This window comes from Mus pahari, chromosome 4 (genome assembly GCF_900095145.1).
Source record: "Mus pahari chromosome 4, PAHARI_EIJ_v1.1, whole genome shotgun sequence".
Lineage (NCBI taxonomy): Eukaryota > Metazoa > Chordata > Mammalia > Rodentia > Muridae > Mus > Mus pahari.
Genome location: NC_034593.1, coordinates 52556460 through 52566744, shown reverse-complemented (window position 1 = coordinate 52566744; position 10285 = coordinate 52556460). Strand labels below are relative to the sequence as shown.

The window sequence follows — 10285 nt, the reverse complement described above, 5'->3', positions numbered from 1 at the left end:
TCTCTCTCTCTCTCTCTTTCTCCATATCAATAAAATACAGTACTTGAAGTCTTTGCTAGAGCAATAACACAAATGAAGGAGATCAAGGGGGTATACATTAGAAAGAAAATCATCAAAGTATGGTTATTTTGAAAACTATGATAGTATGCATAAATGATTCTAAGAGTTACCCTGGGGAACTACAACTACTAAACACTTTCAGCAAAGTGGCTGGATATAAAATTAACTTATAAAAATCAGCAGACCTTCCATATACAAATGATGAATGGACTGAGAAAGAAATCAGGGAAATAAAACTTTTCACAGTAGCCTCAAAAATGTAAAAATATGATGCAGCTTCCCTCTGTAAGCAAGGTGAAGACTTCTATGATAAAATACAGTGAAAATTCAAATGTCTGAAAAACACTTAAAGAAATGTATAATATCTTTAGCTGTGACAGAAATCCAAATCAAAACTACATTGAAATTTTGTCAGAATAGCTAAGATCAAGAAGTGACAACTTGTTCTGACAAGGGTGCAGAGTAAGAGAAGCATATATACATTGCTGGTAGAAGAACAAACTTGTACAGACAGTACAGAAATCAGTGTAGTGGTTCCTCAGGAAGATGGGAATTGAACTACCTCAAGATTTAGCTGTACCACTTTGGGGTATATAGCAAAAGGATGTTTCATCCGACCATAGAGACCCCTGCTCAACCATGTTCACTTTGGCTTTCTTCATAATAGATGGAAATTTATAGCAACCTAGATACCCTGTAACAGAAGAATGGATAGAGAAACTGTAATACATTTACACAATAGAGTAATATTCAGAAAAAAATGATATCATGAAATTTGCAGGCAAATGAATGGAACTAGGAAAATAACCTCTTAAATTTGGTAACCCATAAACAGAAAGAAGAGCATGGTATGTATTGTGAATATTTGTGCATATTCACTTGTAAATAATGATATCCAAGCTATGGTCCAGTCTATGAAACCACAGAGGATAGGTTCAAAGTAAGGGATTAAAGAAAACAGATGTATATCCTTATGAATGAGAAATAAAATAGATAACTATGGATGGATGAGGGGTCTGAGATGGGAGGATCAAGTGACAGAGACAGCTAAAGTTATCATTTGAGGGACAGTGCAGAAATCTAATACAGTAGAAACTTATTAAAATATATACATATTTGAAGGTGACCTTAATGAAATTGCCAAATAATGGAAGAGACACAGTACAGACTGATTGGCTCTTGTTATCAAACAAAATATAAGTATTGTATTTGGATTGCATCAAGTTAAGTTGTTGGCCAAAGGGGTGTCATGGGAATCCTCAAACAACTCAGGCTGTTTTCAAGACTACAGGTTGCTCTCCATAAACTCACAGAAAGAGACCATTGCTGAAGACTCATAGCCAAACATTACACAGAGCATGAGAGTATTTTGAATAGTTAGCCTAAATGGTATGTCTCCATAAAATCCCTCCCCTCAGAGCTCAGGGACCATTGCATAGGAGGGGGCAGAAAGAGTGTGTGAACTTTATGGGATCCAGGATGCCAAGAAAAAAAGGCTGTCTATCACAATGTGAGCAAACCTCATATAAACTCACAGAGTCAGAGATTGTAGCAGCAAGCACAGGACTTTTAGAGTTCTGTACCAGGTTGTGTGTGTGTGTGTGTGTGTGTGTGTGTGTGTGTGTGTGTGTGTGTGTTGGCTTCTACTTTAGGTTTTTTATTTCATTTTTCATGAAATTCATGAGTGTACAAATGAGTAGGTTTCCGATAGTTGTGTCTTCCCTTGTACATTTTTCTTTTTGGTGGCTTGACTTGCCCAACTTTAATGTGACAGTTTTTGTTCTATCTTAGATGCTGAAAAAGCCTTTGACAAAGTCCAACACCCCTTCATGTTAAAAGTAGTAATAGAGATAAGGTATACAAGGCATATACCTAAGCATAATCAGAGCAATAACAAGCAAGTTAAAGCCAACATCAAACTAAATGGAGAGAAACTTGAAGGAATTCCACTAAAATCAGGGACATAAAGGGTTGTCCACTCTTTCTCTCTCTATATTCAATATAGTACTTGAAGTTCTAGCTAGAGCAAGAAGACAACTAAAAGGGTGTTGCTGATGCTAAGGTCCTGTTCCCCAATTGGTACTTGATCTATCAGTAAAGAAGCCATGAGAGAGAGAGAATTTGCCATGCTTCTGAGGGAGAAAAGGTGACCAGCCATGTGAAAGCTTGGACGAAGTGGCCACAGGCTGCTCCTACAGGCTGGTGGTTGATAGTGTTAGCTGGGCCTAGATGTAACTGAGGAACTAAAGTTAAGAGCAGGTAGAGAGACACTGAGCTAAGAGTATTGATAAGGACATGCTTCTCCGGGCTGGAGATAAATAGCACCCAGCAATTGTGCCAAAAAGATAAGTTGAAATTGACACCTATGTGTGAGTCTGTTTTTATCTGTGAATTTAAGGGAATGTGGGTGGGAGCTGGGAGCAAAGTCTGTTCCCAAAATTTAGGCAGGGTAACAAAAGCTACACACAGCAGAAATCAAGGGGATACACATTAGAAAGTAAGAAGTCAAATTATTGCTATTCACAGATGATAAGATAGTATATGTAAGTGACCCCAAATATTCTAACAGAGAATTCCTTCAGCTGATAAACACCCTAAATAAAGTGACTGGATACAAAACTTAAAAACAAACAAACAAAAACAACAACAAAACCAATAGCCCTCCTTTATACAAATGATAAACAAGCTGAAAAAGAAAACAGGAAAATAACACCATTCACAATCACCACAGTTAATATAAAATATCCTGGTGTAACTTCAACCAAGAAAGTGAAAGATCTATATGATAAGAACTGAAGTCTTGTCTCTGAAGAAAGAAAATGTAATTATCTCCCATTCTCATGGATCAGTAGGACTAACATAGCAAAAATTGCTAGTTGCAAAAAACAATCTACATATTCAATGCAATTCCCATCAAAATTCCAACATGACTCTTTATAGAACTTGAAAGAACAATTCTCAAATTTGTATGAGAAAGCAGAAAAACCAAGGATAACTAAAGCAACCTGTAAAATAAAAGAACTTCTGAAGGTGTCAGCATTCCTGATTTCAAGCCGTACTACAGAGCAATAATAATAAAAACTGTGTGGTATTGGTACAAAAACTGATGGGTTTATCAAAGGAATCTAATCAAAGACCCAGAAATAAATCCATACACCTGTGGGCAGAAAGAAACAGAAACTACACAATGGATAAAAGGAAGGATCTTCAACAAGATGTGGTTGTCTAACTGTATGTCTACATGTAGAAAAATACAAATAGATCCTTATTTATCACCTTGCACAAAACTCAAGACCAAGTATATCAAAGACCTCAGCATTAAACTGGATACACTATATCTAACGGAAGAAAAAGTGAGGAATATCCTTAAACACATTGGTAAACAACTTGCTGAACAGAACACCATTAGTTCAGGCACTAAGCTGAACAGTTAATAAATGGGACCCCATGAAATTGAAAAACTTCTTTAAGGCAAAGGACAGAGTAAATAGGTCAAGATGGCAGCCTACATCTTCACCAATCCTTTATCTGACTGCAGGCTAATACCCAAAATATATAAAGAACTCAAAATTTAAACACCAAAACCCTAAATAATCCAATTTAAAAATGGGATACAGACCTAAAGAAAGAATTCTCACAGACGAATCTCTAATAGCCAAGGACAACTTAAAGAAATGTCAACATTCTTTTTTTTTTTTAATTTGGTATTTGGTATTCAATTTTTTTATTAGATATTTTCTTTATTTACATTTCAAATGCTATCCTGAAAGTTCCTTATACCCTCCCCCTGCCCCCTGCTATCCTACCCACCCACTCCCACTACTTGGCCCTGGCATTCCCCTGTGCTGGGTCATATAAAGNTTGCAAGACCAAGNNGCCTCTCTTCCCAATGATGTCTGATTAGGCCATCTTCTGCTACATAATCAGCTAGAGACTAGAGCTCAGGGGGTACTGGTTAGTTCATATTGTTGTTGCACCTACAGGGTTGCAGCCCCCTTCAGCTCCTTGGGCACATTCTCTAGCTCCTCCATTGGGGGCCCTGTGTTCCATCCAATAGCTGACTGTGAGCATCCACCTCTGTGTTTGCCAGGCACTGGCATAGCCTCACAAGAGGCAGCTATATCAGGGTCCATTCAGCAGAATCTTGCTGGCATGTGCATTAGTATCTGGGTTTGGTGGCTGATGATGGGATGGACTCCCGGATGGGGTAGTCTCTGGATAATCCATCCTTTCATCTTAGCTCTAAATTTTGTCTCTGTACCTATATCCTTTCATGGGTATTTTGTTCCTTATTCTAAGGAGGAATTAATTATCCACAAAATGGTCATCCTTCTTGGTTTTCTTGTGTTTTGCAAGATGTATCTTGGGTATTCTAAGTTTCTGGGCTAATATCTACTTATCAGTGAGTGAATATCTAGTGACTTCTTTTGTGATTGGGTTATCTCACTAAGGATGGTATCCTCCAGATACATCCATTTGCACAAGAATTTCATAAATTCATTGGTTTTAATAGCTGAGTAGAACTCCATTGTGTAAATGTACCACACTTTCTGTATCCATTCCTCTACTGAGGGACATCTGTGTTCTTTCCAGCTTCTGGCTATTATAAATAAGGCTGCTACAAACATAGTGGAGCATGTGTCCTTATTACCAGTTGGTTGATCTTCTGAGTATATGCCCAGAAGAGGTATTGTTGTGTCCTCTGGTAATACTATGTCTAATTTTCTGAGAAACTGCCAGACTGATTTCCAGAGTGGTTGTATAAGCTTGCAATCCCACCAGCAATGGAGGAGTGTTCCTCTTTCTCCACAACCTCGCCAGCATCTGCTGTCACCTGAATTTTTAATCTTAGCCATTCTGACTGGTGTGAGATGGAATCTCAGGGTTGTTTTGATTTGCGTTTCCCTGATGACTAAGGATGTTGAACATTTTTTCAGGTGTTTCTCAGCCATTCGGTATTCCCCAGTTGAGAATTCTTTGTTTAGCTCTGTACCCCATTTGTAATGGGGTTATTTGAATTTCTGGAGTCCAGCTTCCTAAACTCTTCGTATAAATTGGATATTAGTCCTCTATCAGATTTAGGATTGGTAAAGCATTCTTAATCATCAAGGAAATGCCAATCCAAAGTCTATGATCTTTCAACTGGAGCAGGGGTTTTCTCTGAATCTGTAGCCTGCCTATGGATTGCATTCTGCTAACTGGGCTGCCTTGTCTGGTCTCAGTGGGAGAGGATGTGCCAGGTCTTGCAGTGCTTGAAATGCCAGGGTGGGTTGAACCCAGCAGGGGCCTGCCCTTCTCAAAGGAGAAGGAAAGGGAGGATGGGGACAGGGGTGTGCCACAGGGGAGGGGAGGAGAGGGGTAGCTGTGGTCCAGATGTAAAGTGAATAAATAAATTAATGGTGAAATTTTAATAAATAAAAATTTTAAAAATAAGATTTATGTGCTTTTGTCTTATACTGTGTATAATTTGAAAGAATTACTGCTGACTACTTTTTTATGTTATTTGGTCAAATATATTAATTACTATTTCATGAAATGGGTTTGAAATATACCTTTATGGAAACCATCTGGGCTATTATAACTCAGTCATGGCAATGGCAAAATGTATATCTATTGAAATCCAGTGGGAGTTTCTTAGTCACTATGATGACCATTTTAAGAACTCATATTTTCCTATATACATGTAGTAAGCAAAGGCATATATATTTCCATATGTCATTATACTTTGAACCTTAAGAAAATAAAAGTCAACAATTGTGTGTTTTCAGAATACATCCCAATTGATAAAGACGTTTTAGCCATTGTAAAAGTTAGATTCATGAGAAATTCTAAAAAGATGCAACGGTTTCTCTACTGAAAGGCATTGGCTCATCCAACTCTTCTTCTCTTGTCCAGTACACAAAGTGAAACATTATTTAGTAGAAATGAAACACACCCCAGGATGACCCAGAGAACCCTGGACTCTGAGAACAAGATGTGTTAGATGTCTAGATAGAAACGCTGGTAGCAATTCCTCAGCAGGGCTTAGGTACCACTGTCCTCCTTTGCCACACTCCTTTTATCTCTGTTATTTATTGTTCTCACTATCTTCTGTTTAAGCTTCCTCTTATCTCTGTATTCATACAGCTTCCAGACAAAAGCATAAGTTGGTTAAAAGTAACTTGGTGTGTTCTCTGTTCAAATCTGGTATAGACTTGTGTTCAAATATATCACTCCATTAAAACGAAGAAGAAGAAAGAAGAAGAAGAAGAAGAAGAAGAAGAAGAAGAAGAAGAAGAAGAAGAAGAAGAAGAAGAAGAAGAAGAAGAAGAAGAAGAAGTCTGAATTGCAGTAAGTAAGAATCAAGGGAGGTAAGAGCATCAGTAAATCTCACAAAGTGGCTTTTGAGCCAGGGTCTTTGAGACTTGTCAAGGAGTGTCGAACTATGCACTTCAACTTAAAAATTAATCTATTCTACTTGTGAGTACACAGTGCAGCTCTCCAGCAGATTATGTGGAAAGGATATCACAAGAGACTACTGCAAATCCAGGAGGGAGAGTCAATTGTCTTCCACAAATAAATGCAGTAAAGAGATCTGAGAAAACTAGATAAATATACTATCACTTCTGCATGATATTAAAACATTTTATCTAATTATAAATATATGCATTGTATTAACTTGTAATGAAATTATCATCACAGGGAAAACTGATCACCCAGTTAATATGGACAAATGAATGTAAATGAAAATTTAATTTGAGGTCTCAGTATTACAAAGAAGATAAATCTGTGAAATACTTTAAAAGAAAAAAAATAGCTAAAATAATAAGTGATTAAATTCACCAAAATTTTAAATTGATGGGCATAATATGTGAGGTTACAAAGAATGTGTGAGTCTAGATACTGTCAAAAGCATCACATCCAGACTTCTCAATAATTCCAAAATATTCCTTTTAGACAATACTATTTCTCTTATACTGATGTTGATATATCACAACATTTAGTCTTTAGCAAGCTCTGTGTATCCCTCCACTGTAGACAATCAGAGAGCATGTTAGTGATTAAATGAAAACTACGACTGTCTGGTTTATATATCATAAAGGAAACTTAAATCTCTTTCAAACATATTGAAATAAAAGAAGTTTCAAATATACTTATAATATGGCATCCCAATTCCCCAGTAAAAAAAAATATTACCATAAATGAAGTCATTTTTATAATAGCACTGATGATTCTCACTTTCCAGGGTTCTTCAACATCTTCTGGAACAGGTAAATAAATACAATAAGCAAACAAAATACAAAAGAATCCAAAGCACAGAGTCTTGTATCCCATGATAAATCTCCTGCAGATTTGAGTGTGTTGATATTGAAAGTCATACCATATATATGCTATGGAGCAGTAAGACAAAGGTAGGTAAACCATGTGAGGTACAGTGATGGCATTAGTAATAGTGACTTGCAATTGAGTTCTAAGATCAAGCCATTGTTGAAACTGGTTATGCAACTGTGATGCTTTGTGGAACAGAATTTACTACAAAATGTCAGATAAAGTCTGCAGCAGTGGCAAAAAAGGAAATCCCTTATGAGAGCAGTGAGTTTCTATTTCACCACAGAACACCAGAAGAGCAGAAACATTTAGGAACCTAATTAGGGCACATGAAAAAAAAGACCAAGAAATACCTTTGTTCTATCTCCATTTGCAAAGAGTAGTGGCAACAGTATTAAGACAAGATAAAGTGTGAGATAACATTTGATCAACCTTAAGGCTAACGCCCACAACACAGGTCATTTAGAAACTTTCAATGAAATAGAATAACCACTCTTTTCCAACTTACAAACCAATTCGTCTAATGCTTAAAATTGTTTGCAGCTCACCAAATACTAAACATAAAGCTTGTAGGTTCATATAGTTACTTGTACAATCATAGACAAACTACACTTTGATTAAACAAATACTTGTACCCTGTTAGTCCATATATTCAGATTAGATGAAAATTTTTAAAAATTGAGTATAACTTGGCATTGTCTGTTCTGAAAAAAGTCTTCTCTTTTTTCTATTAACCATGTTCTACCGGCACTTCCATAGACCACCTACCTCAAGTGAGGGCTCTGCCACCTTTCTCATTAACTTGTGGGACAGAAACCTTCCCTGGCACTATTACTCCTCTCATGTTGCAATCATAATGCAACCCTGCTTTGTTGTCCATCTGAACACTGGAACATCAGGGTCAAAAGTCATTCTCCAATTTGGGGAACTAAAAATGTACGGACTATAAATGATAGAAAATTAGGGATGCTGCAAAGAAGCTGAACGGAACAGTCCCACATGTACATCCTAGAAGCATCAACTCAATATTTAAAACATTAAGTTAATTTTGAATGTTCTTCCTACCCTGTCTCCTCTGAAGCGTATAGAACTCACATGAAATCCAGTGGACCTTATGCTTCTTCCCCTTCTCGTCCAGTCAGGTTAGCTCTGTTTACCCTCAAATTTTCAAAGTCAAAATTCTAATCAGTAAGAAAGAATTTTTTTTTAAAAAGGTTTTACACTGTCTAGCTTCTGAAATCACATTTTTTCTTTATAGGAAAGAATGTCAAGAAACTATAAAATTGATTCTTTTGATGGTTTTAGTAAAAACATAAACATGAAGGGCATGCTAGTAAAAGTTATAGAAACAGAATCAGAGAAAATTATAAATGTAAAAAGTAACAAAACCTAAGAATTGTTTTCATGGATTGGTTTAATGTGTGTCTGGTTGACTCTCACAATCACAAGACAGAACTAGTTGGGGGGGGGGGGGAGCGGAGCTACTTTGGTGGAAGAGATAGAGGGTGAGCTAGGTCCAAACTGAGAAAGCAACCCACAATCCAATATCTCAGTGAACTACAAGCCCTATAAACACAGAGGAATAAATCCCAAACAAACTCACTACTGCTGAACAATGTTAAAATTCTTGTAGTAAGAAAAATTCCAAGGTGATACTAAGTAAAAATATCAAGGTTCCCAGCTACTGGGAGATACACACTATCTAACAGTCAATCAATCAATGAGCTTAGAACTCTGTGAAGAAATTTTGTAGATGCAATGAAGTTTTCAACAAATAGCCTTCAGATGAAATGGCTAGATTAGTTAGCCTAACCAATCATGTGATTCCTTAAACCAAGGAGTTTTTTCCACTTAGGCACAAAAGACAAACCTTAGAGGGTAAAAGGGGAGGCCATCTGAGAATTTCTCAATTGCTTCTTGAAATAGACAGGATCACATGGCAGCCTCTAAAGGAGAGAGTTGTTTTCAATAAAATATAAAGAAAAGATGGAAGGAGGGAAGGCTACTCTAGGTATAGAAGAGCACAGCTGAAGATCCAGCAAGAGTTCATTGGAAAGAATCATGAGTTCAAAGTGAACCTCAGCAGTATAGCAAGCTCTAAGGTGATCTTATTGTGGGACAAGACCCCAAAATATAAAAAAGGCCAGGTGGGAGGAAGGTATAGAGGGAGATGGTGGAGGAGAATGAAGAGAGGGGGGTATAAGAAGGATAATGAGACAAGAGTGGGAGACAAGAGAAGAAAGGGGGGAGAAGAAGTTGTAGAAGGAGAGGGAAATATTAAATGTCACCTGAGTTCTCCAGCCATAGAAAACTACAAAGACCCAGTATATCATCCTAAGATCTGCACTTAGTAGCCCACTTTTGCCAACTAGGAGTGATACAATTACCAGTTGGCCTTTACTTCCCAACAGTTCCTGGCTTCAATTGCTTCTTGAAATACCAGAGTGGTGTTCCTGTAGACATGAGCATTTTAAGGCCAAGGCAAAGCTTAAGGACTCTGAGTTTTTCAATGGGGGGTTGGATTTCATTGAATCTATATAGCATTTGTATAGTGATCGTTTTCTCAACATTAATTATTGATATTCATAGCCATGATAGAGCATTAGGCTCAGTTGTAGAATCATGATACCTGCAAATAAGAAAGTTTGACTTCTCATTGCTATTCACATTTCTTCCATTTGCTCAGTCATTTTCCTAGTGAATCTTTGAGCCCTATACTAAGTAGATAACTTGCACAGACTTATCATTTTTACTCAAATGATGTTAAATACAACCTTTGCACATATAAATGCAAAAGCTTCCCTCGTCTCCTACTCTCTTTTCTTTTCATTATCCTTCTTGTACTCCTCCTCTCTCTCCTCATTCTCCTCCACTATCTCCCTCTATACCTTCCTCCCTTCTTGACATTTTTATGTGA

General features: G+C 37.1%; 1 protein-coding gene across 3 annotated transcripts in view; it reads right to left on the bottom strand.

Annotated features, from left to right (window-relative positions):
• The window catches only part of LOC110320736 (arylacetamide deacetylase-like 2), a 36559-nt gene extending 29185 nt beyond the window's left edge, over nt 1-7374 (bottom strand). For all 3 annotated transcript variants that reach the window (XM_021196869.1, XM_021196871.1, XM_021196870.1), the window contains exon 1: nt 7237-7374. In XM_021196869.1, coding sequence (XP_021052528.1) covers nt 7237-7374 — 138 coding nt within the window. The remainder of the gene's footprint in view (nt 1-7236) is intronic.
• Nucleotides 7375-10285: the final 2911 nt, after the last annotated feature.